This window comes from Podarcis vaucheri (assembly GCF_965113315.1).
Source record: "Podarcis vaucheri genome assembly, chromosome: 16".
NCBI lineage: Eukaryota > Metazoa > Chordata > Lepidosauria > Squamata > Lacertidae > Podarcis > Podarcis vaucheri.
The window spans coordinates 4,908,951-4,931,050 of NC_138754.1; the positions used below are offsets into that span (position 1 = coordinate 4,908,951).

Here is a 22,100-nt window from a genome sequence, read left to right on the forward strand (position 1 = left end):
TTGAAATCATAACCACTTTGTTTAATGCACAGTGAGCAGACTTGCTCAAAAGAAACAGGTAAAGAAACATGGTTGGGTTTTCCTTTTTTTTTTTTTTTTGCTTTTAACTTCTTACCAAAGAAAAAAAAAGTTTATTATGTAAATGTAGGATGCGGGCTAAATCCCCAGCTCCTAAAATCTGCTGTACAAGTTTCCAACGCTGCGATCTGCCCTCTTAACGTCCATCGAAGTCGGTGACCCCACAAGTGCTCCTTTCTCCCCATGACGGAGGTGCCTGGCTGACTTGCCTAATGTCCAAACAAACCTACTGAACTGGCAAAAAAAGAAGAACGAAAAAACCAAAGAGCTGCGTGTGGTTAGGAAGCCAATGGATTTGGAAAAGAGAAGACCTGGATTTCTTTCGACGCTTTCTCCACGGCCTCCAAGTCGGATTGTTTCCAGAGGGCATGACAAGGAAGCTAAAAAGAGCGCACGTCAAGATCCACGAACTGTTTCAGTCCAAAACGAAAACAGAAAAACCCCTAGGTAGTTTTGCTCTGTTTTTTAAAAATATTTCTTTTAATCGTATGCTGTCACACTGCAGGGAACTTGAGGGAGAAAGTGGGCTTGGGGGGGGGCGCTTGGATGGTGGGGGGGGCAGGAACCTCCAAGGCCAAAGTCTCAGCTGAGTTCTCACTCTCCAAACTGAACACCACAAAAAGCCGAGAGAGAGGGGGGGGGCCCTTTAGTCTGTGGATTCTAATACGGACTCGCTCAGAGCCAGGTCCCAGTAGTGCTCTGCTCCGTGTTTTTTAAAGTGCTCCCGTGCCATGTTCTCGGTGGGGCACTGCTTGAATTTCATCTCCCCGAAGCTGCGCTCCTTTGCTGTGCCCTGAGGGGGGAAAAGACAAAGAGGGGGTGGAATTGGGTTTAGGAGTTAAAAGAAAAGAAAAAAGGCCACTAACGTGCTTAGCGCTGTGGACCAGGAAGTAAACACTTGAAGCTTAAACTCGTTTTAACCAGGAAGACCCTCCAAACAAAACAGAGTTCTAGGGAGGAGGCTGGCAATCCCAAGAATAGGTTCGGTATCTTTTCACAAACAGTCTGGTGGCTGTTGCAGTGGGTGGGTGGGGAGATCCAGGCAAGATATTGGAAGAGTGGGGTCCAACAATTTCAGAGTGGCCCAGAAAACGAAGTGCAAAGACCCAGGGATTTAAGTGGATACTTACCTCCCAAACCAGAGAACATTTGTTTGACTTTTTCACAGATTCCTCGTCGGATTCGTCGTCATCTGAAGAAAGGAAAACCGGGGGGGGGGGGGTGGGAGGGAGAGAGAGAAAAGGCTGTGCTTAAAGCTGAACACTATTGGACTATCAGCCTGAAGGAGGGCTTTTTCTCAAGTGCTGCATGCATCAGACTGGGACCTCTGTTTGGTAAGGAGATTCCAAAAATCAGCTAGTACAAGAGCCTGCTGACCGGGCCAATGGGCCGTCTACTCCAGCATCCTGTTCTCACAGGGGCCATTCAGATGCCCCAATGGGAAGCCCAAAGGCAGGACCCAAACGCAAGAGCCCTTTTCTCCCCTCCCGTGGTTATACAGAAGCCTTGCTGCTTCTGACCATGGAAGCAGAACACAGTCATCATGCCTGGGAGCCATTGATAGCACTCTCCTCTGATCAAAAGGCCTTGTGGCTATTGGTTGTTTTTTTAAATGCTCTGATAAGTGCTTAGAGTTTTGATGTGTTGTCAACTGAGAGAGTGGAACCACAATTATATACGAGATCTTTATTGTCATTGTCCCACACAGAACAATGAAATTGAAAATCTACATAAAACATTCAAAAACCCCTAAAAACTCTGAAACCCCATTTTAAAATACAATATACTATAGAGACTCCTTATGATGCGTTTAGGACCAGAATTGCATTTGCGTAGAAACTGTTTCTCAGGCAGCTAGCCCTAGTCTTTATAACCCTATACCTTCTTCCAGAAGGAAGAAGCTGAAAGAGATCGTTTCCAGGGTGCGTACTATCCTGCGCTATCTCTGCAGATTTCTTATAGCACCTGATTTATTTTAAAACACCATTTAAAATAAATACTATACTCCCTTATGCTGGGCATAAGAGGGTTATGCGATTGTGGTGGGTTATGCGTGTCCTTACCGTCTCCTTTTGTATTTGATGTCTGCTCATCCCACTTTATTCGATGCAACATGAGCCGTTTGAATTTTTTCTGTGCTTTAGGGCCTAGGAGGGAAGAGAAAGATCACCGAGGGCCATTTTAATTCTGAAGGGAGTGTGGGCAGTCAGCCAAAAAAGCAGCGTTGTTATGTTATTGCGAAAGGTTTTAATAAAAAGCAGCAGGATTGCCCACATTCCTTTGAGCACATTTTGAACACGAGGGTTGGAAAAAAATGCTCTGTGAAAGGCTTGGGTGGGAGAACGGAGTCTTGGAAAGCCATGCTGCACATCCAACCCGCACACCCTCCTGCAAGCCCCACAGGCTCTCTGGAGAAAGTCCTTTGATAAAAGCTCCCCACTGCAAAGAACTATCCTGCAGCGAGGAATTCCATGCGTTAAGCTGGGGCTGCATGAAGCAGGCCTTGTTCTGCTGCCGAGTGATTCCAGTGTAGGAAAGGAACCCACGTCCCAGAACACGTAAACCAAGCACAACCCATCCTCGCCCGCCTCACCTCCTTCTACCACCACCACATTGACATCTTTGTGTAAAACCACAACTCCTGTTAGGTACAGCTGGCCGGCGTTCGCTTCAATTTTGAATTTCTTTGCCGGATTGCTTAGATTTCGGACTCTGAGAGAGAGAGAGGAAAGAGATGTTTAAAATTTTTATTTTTTTTTTAACCAACAACCAAAACACAAACAGTGAAACCCCCAGGCGGCTGATACAATGGGTATACATAATCAATAATAATAACATATTCAAATCAACCATATGTACAATTTTATATACGTTAACACCCCTCCACCCACAAGGTTTATTTAACTTTCAACATTTTAATTGCCCCAAATTGTTCAAACCTACCCAAATAACTCAGTATCTTCCCAAACCAATCCTTCTCTTTCTCACTGACCTTAAACCATTTCATTCTGTGTATCTTCACAGTTAGATATTCTAAGATTATAATATTATTCAGTTTTTTCCTCCATTGATTCACCCCTGACTCTTTTGCATTTTTCCAATTACTCGCTATAACCTGTCTGGCTGCAGTTACCATCAATTTTACCCATTTACATTCCTCTTTTGTTTTTAACTCGGTGCCACTCAGACCAATAAGAACCGTTAATTTAGATATTCCCACCTTCCTACCCACAATTCCCGATATTTCTGTACCAACCTGTTTCCAAAATTCATTTGGAATTTTGGAGAGAGGGAAGAAAAACGCGTTAAAGCTTTTCTCTTTAAAAGCTTTCCTCTGGTGTGGGGGGACAGGGATGCGAAGAAGGCGTGGGCAAAGGCCACAGAGAGGCCTTTGCCTCTGGGGATGGAGAAGACTCACCTATAGACAGCTACGTGGACCCCCTGTGAAATATCCTCTTTCAGCTTTTTAACCTTCTTGGCTTTCCTCTGTTCCACGGTGAGCTTCCGTGCAGCGTTCGCCTCTTCGTGAGCTCTGGGGAAGCAAGATTATATATGCATTTACTTTCTCTGCTATCGTCAAAATAAAAAAATTCCTTCCAGTAGCACCTTAAAGACCAACTAAGTTAGTTCTTGGTATGAGCTTTCGTGTGCATGCACACTTCTTTCTCTGCTATCGTTACTGTATTTTTGAAATAAAAGACTCCTGTGTGATGATGCATCAGCAAGGACAGAGAACTGGGTTGGGATGGTACCAATTTATGTGCACGCACACACAAACACATGCATGCACACACGACAAAGAAATCAGCATCAACCTTACTTTTGCCTCTTGGCCATCTGCGCACGAACATGAGCCTCTACTTTGGTTGGGTCCTGAACGGCTTCCGTTCCCAGAACACGCATCAGGTTAGAGATTCGGACTGCAGAGGAAGAAACAGCGATGGCATTGAGAGCAGAAGTGGAGAACGGAAAAACAGCCCTGGGGCAGCTGGATCGAGCCAAAGGGGCCAATCTAGTCCAGCACCCTGTTTCCACAGTGGCCACCCAGACGCCAAAACGGGAAGGATCTGAGAGCAACAGCACCTCTCTCATCCCGCCATTTCCAGCAACTGGCATTCAGAAGCATGTTGCCTCCGACAGTGAAGGCAGAACATCGCCACTGTGGCTCCTCTTTTCAAGTCATCCGAGTTGGTGACCACCATGGGTAGGCAAACTAAGGCCCGGGGGCCGAACCCGGCCAAATCACCTCCTAAATCTGGTCCACAGACAGTCCGGGAATCAGCGTGTTTTTACATGAGTAGAATGTATGCTTTTATTTAAAATGCATCTCTGGGTTATTTGTGGGGCATAGGAATTCGTTCATCTTTCCGCAGGGCCTGCAAAACAGAGCTGTTCCACCTGGCCTTTGGTTTGGACTCAGTCTGACCCTTACGTTTCCCTCCCCTTATTGTTTTGATTTATGGGCTATTATTAAAACGAGGCTGCATTTTAAATTGTATTTTTAAACTGTATTTTAAATGGTGTTTTTTCCCCCTCCCCTATCGTGTTTTTATTGTAATTTTACTGGTGTTAGCCGCCCTGAGCCCAGCTCTGGTCAGGGAGGGCAAGGTATAAATAATAATTATTATTATTATTCAAAATATAGTCCGGCCCCCCAAAAGGTCTGAGGGACAGTGGACCGGCCCCCTGCTGAAAAGGTCTGCTGACCTCAGGTGACCACCATGCCTGTATCTCGTGGGAACTGGTTTCAGAGTTTAATGAGGTGCTGTGTGATTAAGTCTTCCATTTTGTCTTTCCCACATTCAGCATCACTGGATAGCCCCCATCCTGAGTTCTAGTATTATGCGTTAGAATTCCAACTTAAAGTTTCAGGGGTTGTTTTTTTATCTCTCTCCCTCTCTCAACAGAAGCCCCACCTGTCCCCTACAAAAATCCCTACCTTTTGGTTCAGGAGGCGGCATGAGGCCTAACCTCACTTTCTCCTGCAACTCCTTCTGCGCTTCCCTCCGGGTCTGGCGCCGTAGTTTCTTCTGCTCTTTTTTGGTGAGGTAGACCCCCAGGGTCACCGGCATGTCACTGTCCACTGGGGTTGGGGGACACACATCACAAGGACAACGAAGCAGAAACACAGTCAGAGACAAGCAGGGTTTTCTCCTTTTAGAATGGGGCTCACCCACCAAGCTTGTTCCTTCCCACCTCCGTTATAATTACTTAGACGTGTTGCTCACTTAAACGTCTCCGAGTGGCTTACAACACTTTTAAAAACATGAAAATAAATACATTATACCCATAAGAGCAGCAGGAAGCTTTGGCAGGAAGCTTATTCCCTCCCACACCTTTGTGTGTGCTTCATTCTATGTGATTTTTAGACTGTTTGGTGTCTGGGAATAATAATAATAATAATAATTTATTATTTGTACCCCGCCCATCTGGCTGGGTTTCCCCAGCCACTCTGGGTGGCTTCCAACAAAGATTAAAGTGCGGAATATTGAGTATTGTGCCTGTGATATTATAGGAGCCTTCTTTTTTCAAAAAGGTTAGGCCCCCTTTCCCAATATCCACACATTCCCCATACTGTTCAGTTCCTCAAAGACTACTGATCTGAAGACTGGGGGCGAGGCAGATAAGATCTTTGCTTTCACAGAGCTTCCTGCACTGGTTGTGGGTGGATTGTGAGATACAGCAGCAGTAGCAGCCCGCTGAGGAAGGTCATGCCCTGTGTGGGGTTGACACCTAGCTAATAAAGCAGTCAATCCTAAGCAAGGAGATTGGAGCATCAGGCGAACATCACACCCACAGCTTTCCCCAGTTGTACTGCCTATTGGATCATTTCCCATTTCACTGTGTTTAAAACGTATTGCAAGCTACCTCGAGAACTGTGGTTAGTAGGCAGCGCACAAACACCCCTAAATAAATAAAATGACCTGGGGCTTTCAGACTCACCAAGCTCTCCATTCCCTGGGGACAGAAAGGGTGGGGGTTAAGGGGAACAGAGCAGGGTTTGGGCTCTGCACCCATCTGTTCTGCTTCCAATCTTCTTGTCTCTACGGATTCCGCTCTCCCCCCGATGCAGAAGCAAAGAGATGGAGTGTGCTCACCTGGAGGGTTTAGCTGAGCTGGGTGCTCCACTAGGTTCGTGATGCCAAAATAGTCCTCTTTTTTAAGCGAATCGGCGGCTTTTCTGAAACCGGAAGGAGAATTTGCACAGTTGCGGGTGACGCCTCAAGAGGAGGGTGCTCCTATTCTTAACCTATTCTGATCCTCACACTGCTTATGCCTGCTGCAAGGAGCTGAGGCTGGGAGGGTTAGGGTTAGGAGGGCTAAGTGCTCATCTAGGAAAACCCTCTCCATGGCAGTGCCCCAGCTGCCTCCTCAGAACAGCTAACTTGGGAGCTAAAGGCCCCCGACTTGATTTCCCCCCATCAAACGCCCAAGGTAACTATGCTGCTGTGCTGTGTTCTGTTCTATTAGCCTGGCTGCTGACATGGATTAAGTCCAGTGGACAGCTCCAATTTGGGAACCATCTCAGCAGGGCTGGCACCTGGTGCCAAATTTAAACAGCAGGCCCTGCTGGAAAGAAATGAAGAGCTCTCCTGAGTGCTCCTGGACAACAAGGGCTTCACCTGCTCTATTCCTGATGTCACAGGACGCCGGGCGAGACTGTGCAACTAAAAACAGCCATGGCCTAGCACACTTAATTTGGCCCACGAGCCAAGGGCTCCCCATCCCTGCTCTACAGCAGAGACAGAGGAATCTGTAGCGCACTGGAATTTGTGGGACTACAACTCCCACCAGCCCCTAACCACTGGCCATGCTGAGTACTGGAGTACTGGAACACTTGGGTGGCTACACATCCGTCCACCCCCCACACTTAAAAACTGAATGCCTTCAGTTCTTTGAAGAAATGTGGTCTTACAAATTCAGGAAAGAAATTCAGCAGGCAGCAAGAAGGGTGCACTCACTCCAGAATTATTTCTAGCCCAGAGATTTAAGAGCTGAAAGGCAGAGCAACTCACAAATCGATGCCATTGGGTATGATGTAGGAGTCCCACCATTCCACCTCGGGGGTGTCCCCTTCTTTCAGCTCCTTCTTGGGGGTGATAAGGGCCAATTTGGTCGAGGTGTGGATTCCCGTCTTCTTGGCAGCTTGAGAAATCTCGGCCTGGAGCTTTTCCAACTGGGCCTGAGGGAGACAGAAGGGTTTTCAGGGAGGTGAACGGAAGAGAAATAAAACGCCTAATTCAAAATACAAACTGCCCCAGAAGCGCCAGTTCCCTCTGACGGTGCTTTCTAAGTATCCATGGCAAGGGTGTTTCTGGAGAAGTCAAAGGCCCCCAGTGCAGTGGGCCTGATCCAGCCCTCGCCAGCATCAGCCTGATAAAAAAACCATTTGTCTGCTCACCTGCAGCGAATACGCACTGCCAGCAGGTGAGCATTCAAGGGAGCCTTTATGAAGTTCAATGTAGTTATTTATTTTAGGTTGTTTTTAAGGAGGATATTCTGCTCCCCGCTCCCTAAGAAATACTGTATTTTTCGCTCTATAACACGCACCAGACCATAACACGCACGTAGTTTTTAGAGGAGGAAAACAAGGGAAAAAAATATTCTAAACGAAATAGTGGATATATGATTTTTGTGGTTCATGCTGTGGCCACAGACATGTGATCTGACAGTGAGTTTGGAGTAGCCCAATGCAAAAATCCTGAGGATCCATGTGGATCCTTGCTTTGTAATCACGGAGGAGGGAAGGAAGGGGAACCATGGATCCTCTGCTCACGACTGCAGCAGATCCCCTCCGCCACCCGCAGGCATTCCCTCCATAACACGCACAGACATTTCCCCTTACTTTCTAGGAGGAAAAAAGTGAGTGTTATGGTGCAAAAAATACGGTATATTTTCCTTAAGAGCAAGCAAGCAAGAGTACCATGCTATCTATATACATGGGTTGACTGTGACTCACACTTTGCCTTCCCAGGACAGGAGGAAAGCGTCCGCTTGTGCTGAGCTCCTGCTTACAGACTTGCTTCTCTGCCCCTTTCTACAAGTTTTGACTTGTAATTAATTTGCCAAGGGGTTGCTGGGAATTGTAAATTTGCGAGGGATAAACTACAATGACCAAAATTCTTTGAGCGAGAGAAATGTGCCTCGAATATGCTTCAAAGGCATCGTGTGTGTGCAACACCTCAGTACAGTGGTACCTCGGGTTACATACGCTTCAGGTTACAGACTCCGCTAACACAGAAATAGTACCTCGGGTTAAGAACTTTGCTTCAGCAGCAGCAGGAGGCCCCATTAGCTAAAGTGGTGCTTCAGGTTAAGAACAGTTTCAGGTTAAGAACAGACCTCCGGAATGAATTAAGTACTTAACCCGAGGTACAGTGGTGCCTCGCAAGACGAAATTAATTCGTTCCGCAAGTTTTTTCTTCTTGCGAGTTTTTCGTCTTGCGAAGCACGGTTTCCCATAGGAATGCATTGAAAATCAATCAATGCGTTCCTATGGAAACCGCCTTCAGACCAGGTCCGGGGACAGTCTGTCCCCTGACCTCTTCTGAAGGCTGGGGGGGGGGGACAAGGGCTTTTCTTCCCACCCCCAGACTTCTCCGCTGTCCGGGACGATCTTAAAATGCTGGCGGGCAGCATTTTAAAATCGCCCCGGGACAGCGGAGGACTTCTCCGCTGTCCGGGGCGATTTAAAAGCCTCTGGGAAGGCAGGCAGGGGGGACAAAGACTTTCGTCCCCCGCCAGCCTCCAGAAGAGGTCCTGGACCTCTTCTGAAGGCGGGCGGGGGGCGAAAGTCTTTGCTCCCCCCCCCCGCCTGCCTTCAAAAGCCGTCCGGGACAGCGGAGAAACGCAGTGCGTTTCTCCGCTCTCCCGGGAAGGCAGGCAGGGGGGAGCAAAGACTTTTGCCCCCCGCCGGCCTTCAGAAGAGGTCCAGGACCTCTTCTGAAGGCCGGCGGGGGGCAAAAGTCTTTGCTCCCCCCCGCCTGCCTTCAAAAGCCGTCCGGGATAGCGGGAAGCGCTTCCCTGCTATCCCAGACTGCTTTTAAAATGCTGGCGGTGGGGAGCAAAGCCTTTCGGCCCCCGCCGGCCTTCTTGGACCTCTTCTGAAGGCCGGAGGGGAGGGGAGGCTTTGCTCCCCACCGCCAGCATTTAAAAGAGGTCCCCGGAGATTTCCCTATGGGCTTTCTTCTTGCGAAGCAAGCCCATAGGGAAATTCGTCTTGCGAAGCAACTCGCAAACGGAAAACCCTTTCGTCTTGCGGGTTTTCCATCTTGTGAGGCATTCGTCTTGCGAGGTACCACTGTACCACTGTACAGTCATACCTCTTGTTACGTTTGCTTCAGGTTAAATCTTTTCAGGTTGCGTCCTGTGGCGACCTGGAAGTACTGGAAAGGGCTACTTCCAGGTTTTGCCGCTCGCGTATGTGCAGACGCTCAAAATGACGCCGCGCACATGCGCAGAAGCGGGTTGCGTTCTGCTCATGTTGTGAATGCGGCTCCGTAACGGATCCCGTACCCAACCAGAGGTACCACTTTATAAGGCAGATTCCTATGTTCCTTCCATGCTCAGAGGCAGTGATCCTTCTGAACACCAGTTGCTAGAAACAACAGGAGGGGAGACTGGCTCTTGCGCTGGGGTCCTGCTTACGAGTTTCCTACAGGCATCAGTGCGGAGGACACCATTCCTGCTAAAGAATGCAGGGCCCCTTCGGCCAGATCCTGCAAGCTCTTCCTATCTATACCCTGCTCCTGCTCTCTATGATGCCCCTTCCCAGGATGTTGGGTGAGAGGGTTATGTCTGCTTGCTAGAAGGAAAGTGCTGTACCTTCGTCCGCAACCTCTGGGCGATTTTTTCGAATTTGCCCTTGTCGTGGAACTTGAAGGTCCGCTTCGGCCGCTGGGCCGGGGTGATGTAGACCCGGGGGTCGAAGTATGTGTTGGACTCCATGTCCTCGGAGGGCTTCTCCTTCAGCTGCTGCTTGAACTGCTCCCTCTTCACGGCCCGGATGTTGGCCTTGAGGGTGGGCATGCGGTGTGTCAGCTCCACCTCCTTGCCGGTGGCGTCCACCGTGCGGCCTTGCTCGTCCAAGATCAGCGGCGTCGGCTTGGTCTGGTCCTTCAGCTCCACTTTCCTGGACCAAGACATCCCCAAGGCAAACTGGTTACAAAGCAGCCCTGACCAACGGCCCTGATCCCACTGGGAATGGGGCAAGAGTCTCAAGCCCACTTAGTCTGAAATAAAACCTACGGAACAAGGGATTCTGGGAAGCCGCCTCCCATAAAGAAAACCCAAAGAAAGCCCTGGCCCTTTTTTTTGCCTGTCGGGGTTGTGTACAGAAAGGATCTGTAGGATTTCTGACTCTAGACTACGCCCCCACCCCTGCCACCAACTACGCTGCTGAAATAAAGCTTTGAAGGTGGGCAAGGGAAGGCATTTGTGTGGAAGGACTGCGATTTCCCAGCTCTGCTTCTAAAAGCAAATTTCTGGGCTAAGATACCCTTAGAATTATGGAACGGGGCATCTCTCGAGTGCACGTCCTCTGCCCCAACCCCTCTTTCTAAGCCACTATTTTTCCACCTGAACCCAGCTGGGGTGGGGAGGGAGGGGAGGGTCTAGGAAAAACAACATCACAAAATAGATCTCACAAGTCTGAAGTCTGCCCACCCACACTTTAGAACAGGGGTAGGGAACCTCTGGCCTGGGCGCCAAATGTGGCCCCTCCAGGCCTTGCTAGCTGCTCCCTGGGACACGGACATGCCCTCCCCCCAAGAAAAACACCCCTTGCCGGCTCTCCTCCACACCCACCCTCTATGAGGGCTTTGGCGTGAAATGTGACAGTTCCATATTCATAATTTACATGAGTATATGATTTTTAATCGGGGCCGAAGGGAGAAATCTGTAGCATTGATGGGTGGACGGATGGAGCCTCCTGTTTGAGGCAAGGGAAGAATCATGCACCCGTTGCCCTGTCCACTTTGGCCTCTGACCCCACCTCCAGGGAGTTGGCAATGGTTCCCCACCCCTGCCTGAGACTCTTCTCTTGAGTCACACTTGCCAGGAAGGGCTGGCTGCTACTGGCTTACCGCGTACAAGGGGCAAATCCCTGTGTGATGGGACATTTCTGCCCATGTGATCCATTTCTGTCCAATGAGAAAAAACCATTCAGTGGCGTTTCATCAGGCTTGTCAGACTTTGCAGACCAATAAAAACGAGAAAGAAAGAAAAAAGAACACAAACAAAGCAAGCAAACCGAAAGCGCATCCCACCCCCCAACCGCCCCCCCCTGGGCAGAGTGTTGCGATACTCACGGCGGGGCGATCCCCATGGCGTGCAGGTTGGCCAAGCCAACCATGTTGGTGTTGCCGATCAGGCCAGGCTTCAGGGCCAACTGGGCCTGGATCCGGGCCTGCAGCTCGGCCGCCTTGCGGGCCTTCTCAATGGCGTCGTTCATGAAGGTGGCCGCCTGCGAGGGCTGGATGGTGTTGCCAATGGGGAGGCGCTCTGGCTGGGTGGTGGTTGTCGGGGCTTTCGGCTGCAGAGGGAGAGAGGGGAGTCACTGGCTGGAACAGCGGGCAGGCAGGGCTGACTCTGGGGCCCTCCAAGAGAGATAGAGCCTCGCCTCCCTTGCGATAGGGCGCAAAGCCGTAAGAAGGGGGCGAGGAGAGAGAAACAGACAGGGAGGCACGAGCCGGAGAGGGTGGGAAGCCTGGGCTGCATCCAGCGCGAGTCACCCTCCAGCTCCCATGGTGGCCTCTCCCTCCACCCCAAAGTGTCACCACAGGGGCATCCGAAGGACCATCTTGCCGCATCATCCCCCCCCCAACCAACAACTTGTCTTTTCCATTCTACTGTAACTTAAAAAAAACAAACCCCCGCAAAGAAGGAATCAAATAAAGAATTAAAAATGGTTGCAATCATCTTGTGTAAACCGCTTTCTGAGGTCAGTCTGGAAAGCAGGATCAAAATGCCGTCAATAAGCAGATAACAGTTCTACTCAAGAGTAAACCCACTGAAGTGAACACACGGCTAACTGAAGTCCATTCTACTCTTAGTGGAACTTAGTGGGAGACAGCCCCCGGCTTCTACAGCTCAGAAACCTTTTTCTGAACTTAAAGCAATGTTATTGAACTCCCGCTTTCTAATCTTTTTTTGCGGCCAGGGCATAAAACGCCACTTTATTTCAAGTCTGTATTGATGAGGGGCTTTGGTGCCTACCGTCTGCGATGCTCAAAGTGGGACCCTCCCATGGCTTCAGTATTTCATGCCCACAAACTTAAGTATGGATGTGCCTTGGAAGAATTAAATCTCAGGAAGGACTCGGCTCTGCAGAACCACCAGTGCAATGGCTCCTGCAGGCTGCAACAAGGCTGTACCTGTGGGGCAGGCGGACTGATGAAGCTCAGCTGCTTTTTCCTCTCCTCAATCTGACGTGTGGCAGCTTCCATCATCTGCTTGATCTGAAAGTGGGAAGAGGGGGGAGGATGTTAGAACTGGACCCCAACAGCCTGTCTTGGTATAACGCAGCTTAATAATAATAATTTATTATTTATACCCCGTCCATCTGGCTGAGTCTCCCCAGCCACTCTGGGTGGCTCCCAATCAAATGTTAAAAACAATACAGCGTTAAATATTAAAAACTTCCCTGAACAGGGCTGCCTTCAGATTTCTTTTAAAGATAGGATAGCTGCTTATTTCCTTCACATCTGGTGGGAGGGCGTTCCACAGGGTGGGCGCCACTACCAAGAAGGCCCTCTGTCTGGTTCCCTGCAACCTCACTTATCGCAATGAGGGAACTGCCAGAAGGCCCTCGGCGCTGGATCTCAGTGTCCGGGCTGGACGATGGGGGTGGAGACGCTCCTTCAGGTATACAGGACCGAGGCCGTTTAGGGCTTTCAAGGTCAGCACCAACACTTTGAATTGTGCTCGGAAACGTCCTGGGAGCCAATGCAGATCTCTCAGGAATGATGTTATGTGGTCCCGGCGGCCACTCCCAGTCACCAGTCTAGTGTCCATGTAAAAAGCCAGGCCCCCTGAACTTTTGGTCCACAAACAGCTGGAAATCTACAGGCGCACTGATTACGTTTATATTCTACCTTTCCGCCAAAGAGCTTGAGATGCCACATCTGGTTAACCCCTTCCTCCCTGCCCAGTTGATCCTCACCACCCCTATGAGCAGGGTGGATAAAGTTCAATGATTTTAAAAAAAAATAAAAATCGGATTTTTTTCTTATTTAAATAGGATTTTTTTTATTTAAATCAAATGTTTTTATTTAAATTGGATTTTTAAAATAAAATGCTTTTGGAGGAAAAATCTTTCTAAAGGTAGTTTTATATTTAAGTTACATTATAGTTCAAAGGCTATTCATCAGGAAATAAGGATTTGTTTTAAGTTCTTCATGTGTGCTCAAACTCAGTCTAAGTTTTTTTTAAAAAAAGTTTAACCACATCAGTTAACAAACATGGATACATATGCTATAATGTTATTGTTTTAGTTAAATAAATTGTTTAAATTGTTATTGAGGAAATGATTTGTTTTGTCCTTCTAGTAAAGCAGAAAAGTTGTCCAAATATAAACAGTTAACTTATTAAACCTCACAATAATTTCATAATTATCTGTCAACGTATTTCTAATAGTATAGCCAAATCAGTAATTTTTTATATAACCGTAAAAACTACTCTGGAAATTTATTATTCCAAAAATGAAACCTTCATCTGCTTGTAAATATTAAGATTATAGAATGAGTCTTTCTGTAAGAATGAGTCTTTCTGTAAAAAAAAGATTTAAATCCAGTCTTACTGACTAGTGATTTAAATTGATTTAATTTAAATCAAATCCACCCTGTCTATGAGGCAGCTAGGATAGTCCAAGGTCATCTGGTGCCTGTGTGAGGATATGTACTCTGGCTCAACAGATGTGCCATCCCAGCAAGCTGATTGTGTTACTTTTATTGCTGTTAGCCGCTCCAAGCCTGGCTTTGGCTGGGGAGGGCGGGATATAAATAAATTTATTATTATTATTATTATTATTATTATTATTATTATTATTATCATCATCATCATCATCATCATCATCATCATCACTGTCCCAGACAAGCACTCCATGCCTTGCCTCTGCTCATCTGAGACCAACCTGCAGCTTCGTTAGCATCCCAGGGCTTTCAGTCGGGGGTCCAGGGATCACCTCGGGCTCCTCCTCCACTTCTTCGAAGCGTGGGATGCGGCGCTTCTTCACCCCTGAAGATTCCTTGGAAATCTCAGAGTCATCCCCAAAGACATCCTATAAACAAAGAGGGCAGAGGAAACTTTGACAGTGACCAGCACCGAGACATCCAAAGCAACACAAGCCAGGTGAAGTCATGTGACTAGTGGAGGCTTCACATGGAACTTTCACAGCAAAGAATTATCCTTCATACGATAGGCTAAAGGCTGTACACACCAACAACCAACCCACAGCTTCTTGAGCACCTCAGCTGCTTTCAGGTGAAACAAGTTTCTGGTCCTCATGAGTTCAGGCAAAATTGCAAGGGGGAAACACCATGTCCTATACACACACACATACGGATTTTTAAAGCTTCACACAGCACTTTCTGAAAAGTTTGTTCTGGATACTTTTTTTTTGTTAAGTCATTTTTATTAATTTTCCAATAAAAAACATCCAATTAACATATCCAATCGTAATGGATTATGCTCTGGATACTTTTAAGATGCAGTTAATCACTAAAATATGCATTTGGTACAGTGGCTTAAAATAGGCATTTTTGCAAACACATTTCAGCTTCTGCTTTCTTCAGTCTAAGAAGCAGCCAAAGAATGTGAAAACTGAAGCATTTTGCTATAAAAGCATTAATATATTTTGTTGTTATTATTATCTATAACACACACACACACAATTTTAAATGCATTCCTGTCAGCAGAGAAACCCTTTTACACATGGAGCAGTGTTAATCTAAACCTGCGTGAGATTTTATGTTCCTCCTCCCACCCTCCAAAATGAAAGCTCCTGCCGTCGGGACGGAGATACAGGACGATGAAGACAAGAACGAGCCGTCTTAAGAACAGCTTCTTCTCCAGAGCGATCTCGGCCCTGAATGGGAAGCCTGGACTTTGAAAGTCATCTAATCTTCCTTGCTGTATTATACTGTATTGTTTTAATTAGTGTTTTTATAGTTGTTTTGATTTTGTGTGGAGTGCCCTACCTGGGTGGATGGAGCAGCCAAGTAATTTCGTTGTCCCCGAAGAGGGGGCAATGACAATAAAGATATTATTATTATTATTATTATTATTATTATTATTATTAACATGGTCTTTCACAGCACCATCCATGTCCTCCTTACTCCACTGGGCCAAGGGAAGCAAATTCTTCCCTGCTGTGTCTCAAGAAAAGGGACCTGGTTGATTGTGGGAAGAAGCTGCTATGATCTGCAAACAAAAACACGGCATGCATAGATACACAAATCCAAACCGCCTGCAAGCCTTAGCTGAACTGCCTTCATTGCTATTATGGGCCAAACCCTACATGGATGGCTCCTCATCCAAACAGGGAGCTTTGAGGCACACCTACCAGTTCAAGAGAAGCAGCTTGGCCACAGCAATTAATTATTTGTACTCTAAAGAAATGTGTGCTTTTAAAGTCTCCTAAAATCTCTGACAAGTCAAGATTTAAGGACTGAGAGGAAGAGGAAGGCAGATGTAGGAAGAAGACCAATAAAGAATGAAAGATGCACACACTTTCTGTTGCCATAAAGGAAAAAGGCCTTTTCTCTTGAATTTTTAGGCATTTCAACACACAGCACTCCCTGGAAGAAGAAAATGCAGCGAGGCGTTATTGCCACCTCCACAGCCAGATCTGAAACTCTTGCTGCCTTCATAACAAAAGAGGATGAAGCGTTGATCTCACCTTCAGCTCCCTCTTCCGGTTCCGGTCGCTGTTGGATTTGGAGTGCCGGGAGCTCCGGCCTTCCTCCACGGCCTCAAAGAGCTTGTCCACAAACCGCAGAGTGGAGTCATCCAGAAAAGGCTTCAGGTGATCTGTGGGGGTGGAAGAGCGAGGTGGGGGCAAGAGAGATAAGCAATCTAGGCCACGCCTGCACTTTTCATTTAAAACACTATTACACCGTTTCACACTGCCATGACTTCCTTATCCCCAAAGAATCCTGGGAACTGTAGTTTATAAGGTATGCTGACAGTTGTTAGAATAAATGCCCTATTGCTGTCACAGAGTTACGATTCCCACAGTGGTTTAACAATCAATTCCTCTTCCCAGAGAACTCTGGGAACTGAAGTTCTCTGAGGAAAATGGGCGGGACTCCTCCTGACAACTCTCAGCACCCTTTATAAACTACAATTCCCAGAATTATTTGGGGGAAGCCGCGACTGTTAAAGTGGTGCAATACTGCTTTAGCTGCACAGTGTGGATGTGTCCCTGGAAGCAACTGCATGCAAATATAAAGAACTCCACCTGCAACAATCTTGCTTTTTATTCATTTGTTAGCTGCACCATAAGGAAGCTTACAATTTAAATATAAAATAAGGCATGAAACCATTTTACCAAATAAATAACACTGGGAAACAAAACTCATTAAGCAGCCACCCACCCAAAGTTTTAAAAGGCCATTAAGGAAATTGATTCTACATGAAGTTAGGCAGATTAGATCTCATCTTCAAGACCAAGCATATTATTATCATTGTTTCCATAATATATTAAGCTTGTTACCCCAAAGTCTCAAAGTGACTTACAACACACTGAGAAACATAAGTGCATACTGGGCTGGATGGACAATCGCTCTGTCCAGCGGTACCTTGGTTTACGAACTTAATCCGTTCCGGAAGTCTGTTCTTAAACCAAAGCGTGCTTTCCCATAGCAGCGGGGGACTCAATTTACAAATGGAACACACTCAACAGGAAGCGGAACATGTTCTGCTTCCAAGGCAAAGTTCACAAACCGAAACACCTACTTCCGGGTTTGCAGCGTTCTTAATCCAAGTTGCTCATAAACTAAGCTGTTCTTAAACCAAGAAACCACTGCATGTTGATATAGATGAGTTACTAAAGCGTGAAGTATTTGGGGGTTGGTCGGCAAGGATAAAATCAGAATTTAACAAGCTACAGAGGAACTCAATTCTCTGCCCCCAGGAGTTGGCTCCAAGGACCTACCGGCAGCTTTCTTCTTGTCCATCCCCTTCCCAACGCAGTTCAAGGCAGCAGTGACCACGGTGGGTTCCGAGAAGCCAAGGACTCGCTTCACGGTCTTCTCCACCCATGGCTTCAGCTCGTCCAGCTCCCGCTTGGAGAGCGCCATCTTCAGGAGAGTCTGAGTGGTCCGGGAAAGGAAAGCACATCTTGAAAAAGCTGTCACAAAGTGATCACAAACCAGTCACACTCACGCTAGAAAGAATAGCTGTGCTCCTTTTATGTATCTTTGTACACGCACAACAAAGTGCACATCAACAAACTTTGTACACATCAACAAAGAAGGCATGTAATTCCTAAGAAGCACTATTTGGGTTGTGTTCAACATTAGCCATACTAATTAGGCCCATTGGCGTTAATGGGCACAATTAACTGAGGACCATCAATTTCAGTAGGTCTACTCTGAGTATAGGTTAGCTGGGTATAAGCCAGCGTAGCTTTCTCATAGCCTGTCAGGCTGCCTCTTCCCTCACTGTCCACCAATGGCAGCAGAGGAGGGGGGGCGGAATCCTCTTCTTCCCAGCCCAAAATCCACTTCCTACTTATTGAGGGACACCTAAGAATACTCCAGACTCCAATGAGATTGAACATTGCCATTTGTTACCAGATTGTACTGAACAATAGAACAAATAAACTGTCTTTGTAATATCTTCTTTTAGGCTTAAGCTATCAGATTAGTGGTCAGATCTCTCCAGGGTTTTATCTAGCTGGGATCCAGAGAATCACACAACCGGTTCTGAATGCCCAATTGAGCCTTTGGCTTGCCTTTCTTCAATGGAAGCACCCCCACCTTACCCCAGCCTCTGTGCTGTACAGCAAAAGCTTTTCGAACTGGAAGACTATCTATCTATCTATCTATCTATCTATCTATCTATCTATTTTCATCAATTAAATTTATATACTGATGATCTCAGGACAGTTCACAAGATAAAAATACAGGATAAAAGCACAATATAAATAGTTAAAAGAAAAACAATATAATAATGCCCGCAAAGATATTTTAAAGATATTAAAAGATATTAATCAGCCAAAGGCCTGGTTGAAGAGGAATGTTTTCGCTGGGCACCTGAAAATGTAAAGGGTTGGGGGAGAGGTTGCTACCTATGTGACAAAGCATACATCACAGCAGTATGTGCTTTAGAACAAGGGTGGGCAAAAGGTAATTCGGGATCTGACTCCCAACAATTCAACGACTGCAAGAAAAATCTCAAGTTAAAAATAAACGAGAGGGATTCAGCGAAATAGTTGAACTAGCAGGAGCCAGAGCAATGAGTGCCATTGGCACAATGCCCCCCCCCCCAAAGTTCTTAGTCAGAAGAACCCCTGCAACAGTGTGAAGGGCTCCCCCTCTGGCAAGGAGGTATCTCTGGCGAGCAGAAAGGTTTGCGCTGATTGTATGATTATATTAGTGCAATGAACTTCACCCAATAATTATATATCATGGCTGGCCTTGTGCAAATCATTTGCCAGCCCTTGTGTTCCTGTAAAATATGATTACCTGGTTGCCAGGTCTCTGCTGGGTGAAGTTTTAGAGATGTAGGTGTTCAAATGTCTGATCAGTTGTGTAGCCTCAGATGTAGATCTATATGCATCTATGCATGCTATGTCCATGGAATGTTGATAGGACTTCTCCCCTTGAGGCACTATTTTACAACTTGCCTCTCTCTTGGTGGATCTTGGGAGCTCTACCAAAAACACAAACTAGATCCCCACAAATCTGACGTCTGCAAGCCTCAGCTTTAGAGCATAACACAGGCTGGGGGCCAGAAAACAGAGGGTCCCTACCCAAGAAGGGGCCTGCAACATAAATGGGAATGTGCAGGAGGCAGCAGGGTGAGGGTGCCTTTATTTTATTGGAAGCCTGCACGTAATTCCCTATAGAAATACATATTATTAAATGCAGTCACAGTGGCCTGTGAAATATTGTGCACAGTTCCAATTATGCCTGCTAAAAAAAATGATACTACAGCACTGCAAAAGGTTCAAGCAAAAGGAAAGCGAACTGATCAGCGGAGAGCAAAAAGGCACCTCCTCACCAATGAAAAAGGGCCGACATTCAGGACTTCCTGTCAATAGGTGTCTGGGAGGAAGAAGACATGACAGAATATGCATGGTGAAGACGAAGTGAAGGGTAGGTTTTTTCTCCCTATCTCATGGTACAATGCCTCAAACTGATTGGAAATTCATTCATCACTGAGAGAATAAAGTATTTCTGCACACAGCACAATTTTTAGAAAGGAATTCATTGCCACAAGACACAGTTGTAGAATCATAGAGTTGGAAGAGACCACAAGGGCCATCGAGTCCAACCCCCTGCCAAGCAGGAAACACCATCAGAGCACTCCTGACATATGGTTGTCAAGCCTCTGCTTAAAGACCTCCAAAGAAGGAGACTCCACCACACTCCTTGGCAGCAAATTCCACTGATTCCAGTTGTGCCTGATGTCATTTTAGAAAAGAATTGGATGAATTCACAAGAGGAAAAGAAGGCAGCCATAAGAAACAGAACCTCCACGTTCAAAGGGAGCATATCTGAAAACACAGCGCTGGAGACGAACAACTGGAGACTACTCCTTCCTTAATTCTCTGCTTGTGAACTTCACAACAGAGAAATTAGCTGGCTGCTTTCCTTCTTTTCCTGGATGGCTCCCTCAGGAGCTAGCATGCAGGAGAAGTTGGAGGAAGCTCAATGTGGAAAGGCAATTTATCTCTGAGGACCAGTAACTTGCGAGGTTTCCAGAGGTCACTAGACTTTTTCTTTTTGTCTGATTCAGCCAGGCTCTTCTCTTATTCAACTCTTTCTCTGACAGAGCAGGCCCATGAATTGGACTGCCTGCTAGCTTCCTTCCCTAATCTAGTCTGCATAAACTACAATTGGCTTGTTTTTGTTTTATTATGTATTCTGTGTTCTCGTTCCGTATTTTTATGTTGTGAACCACCCTGTGATCTTTGGATGAAGGCAGTATAAAAATTTAGTAAACAACAACAATAAATACAATAGCACAATGGAACATCCATGTTCAGAAGCAGCATGCCTCTGAATGCCAGAATATGAAAACAAGCCATGAAAAGGGAAGAAAATAATAATAATCAGGCTGACAAGGGATGGCAGAGGAAGGAGAAAAAATGTTTCACTCTTCAGGGAGTCCTGCTAGGCATAGTTGGTCTTGCGCTCAGGATCCGCTTGCTTAGGGGCTTCCTGTTGAGGCATCTGGTTGGCCACTGTGAGAGCCGGATACAGGACTAAATGGGGGGGGGGGCCTCTGGCCTGATCTAGTAAAGGTAAAGTTGAAGGGACCCCTGACCATTAGTTCCAGTCATGGCCGACTCTGGGGTTGCGCGCTCATCTCGCTTTATTGGCTGAGGGAGCCGGTGTACAGCTTCCGGGTCATGTGGCCAGCAGGACTAAGCCGCTACTGGCGAACCAGAGCAGCGCACGGAAACACTGTTTATCTTCCTGCCAGAGTGGTACCCATTTATCTACTTGCACTTTGAGGTGCTTTCGAACTGCTAGGTTGGCAGGAGCAGGGACCAAGCAACGGGAGCTCACCCCGTCGTGGGGATTCGAACCACCAACCTTCTGATCGGCAAGTCCTAGGCTCAGTGGTATAACCCACAGCGCCACCCGCGTCCCGGCCTGATCTAGTAGGGTCCTTCAAATGCTGTTATGGAGCTTCCAGGCCCAGAGGCACTCCATTTAACCTCCTAAGTTCTTGGGGTTATTTGACCAGGAGGCTGGGCTTGATAAAAACAAAAACCTTTGGCCTGATCCAGCAGAAGGGCTCGTCTGACGTTCTTAGGACCTCAGGATCGACCCAGGAGGGGTTCTCTTGAAAGGAGCCGCTGTAAACGGGGACGGAGCCTCCACTTACCAGAGCAGTCTACCTGTACAGAGTCCCAAAATGCTGGGGGAGAAAGGAGGACCTCCCGCCTTCAGGACCTGCTTGTGGGGCTCCCAGGAGCGAGCCTGGCAAACCCACCTCGGCCTGACCCACAGACCCCAAAAAGAGCATCCCCTCCCCCTTCCTGAGAGGGGGAGAGGAGGCCCCCAACCCCTCCCCCAACGAGGAAAGGCCACGCCCCCTGCCGGCCCCCGAATCCCCTCAAGCGGCCCCCTGCCGGCCCTTCTCCTTCCTCGCCCTCCTCTCACTCACCGGGCGGCGGAGGGGCGGCCCTCCCTCTTCCTCGTCCTCCTCGGCCAGGCAAGGGAAAAGGCCGCGCCACAGAACTCCCACGGACGGAGACGGAACGTCGTCGGCGCGCTCGGGCCGGAAGCGGAAGGCGTGCTCGGGAAACGGAAGTTGGCCCCGAACCATAGAGGTGCCGGGCTTCTCCCTCCCCGCCGTTCCCTCGCGCTTCGAAAGTCTTACGGAGAGTCTTCACGTTTAGAGGCGGGACTTCCGGGTGGGCCGCCTCCGACGCCATTTTGTCTCTGGTGGCGGCGGGGGCCGCCCGTTGGTAACCATGGCGACGGCTAAGCCATCAACCGCCCATCCCTCCCCGCTGATTTCTATCGCTGTGTGATACCAAAAAAAAAAAAAAAAAGCCATTATAAAACCCGGAGGCGTTTAAAATTACGTTATAAGCCAATAAGGCGGCTGCGTGTTTAAAACAGCCCTGCGGTGCTGTAGGCCGCCGCCAAGCCTGTGTGTTTTGCATAGCGAATTGCGCACAACAGCCCTGCCGTGTAGGCCGCTGGTCCTGAATTGCAAACCATGCTGGACGAGTGCAGTTCATACCCTGGGTTCCTTTGGGAGGAAGGGTGGGATATATATTGAATAAATAAAATGACAACAAAGGATTGCCTTGATTGATCCTATATTGTAAATGG

General features: G+C 47.5%; 1 protein-coding gene across 1 annotated transcript; it reads right to left on the bottom strand.

Annotated features, from left to right (window-relative positions):
- Positions 1–21,576, bottom strand: PRPF3 (pre-mRNA processing factor 3). Its single transcript, XM_082202152.1, has 17 exons — positions 21,424–21,576; positions 17,234–17,390; positions 15,977–16,107; positions 14,210–14,356; positions 12,453–12,536; positions 11,388–11,611; positions 11,163–11,219; positions 9,904–10,210; positions 7,095–7,261; positions 6,177–6,259; positions 5,018–5,161; positions 3,899–3,998; positions 3,497–3,610; positions 2,672–2,790; positions 2,142–2,225; positions 1,209–1,270; positions 1–871 (listed from the first exon to the last, which is right to left on the bottom strand). Exons 2-17 carry the CDS (start codon positions 17,376–17,378, stop codon positions 725–727), a joined length of 2,115 nt encoding a protein of 704 aa, XP_082058278.1. The 5' UTR covers positions 17,379–17,390; positions 21,424–21,576; the 3' UTR covers positions 1–724.
- Positions 21,577–22,100: the final 524 nt, after the last annotated feature.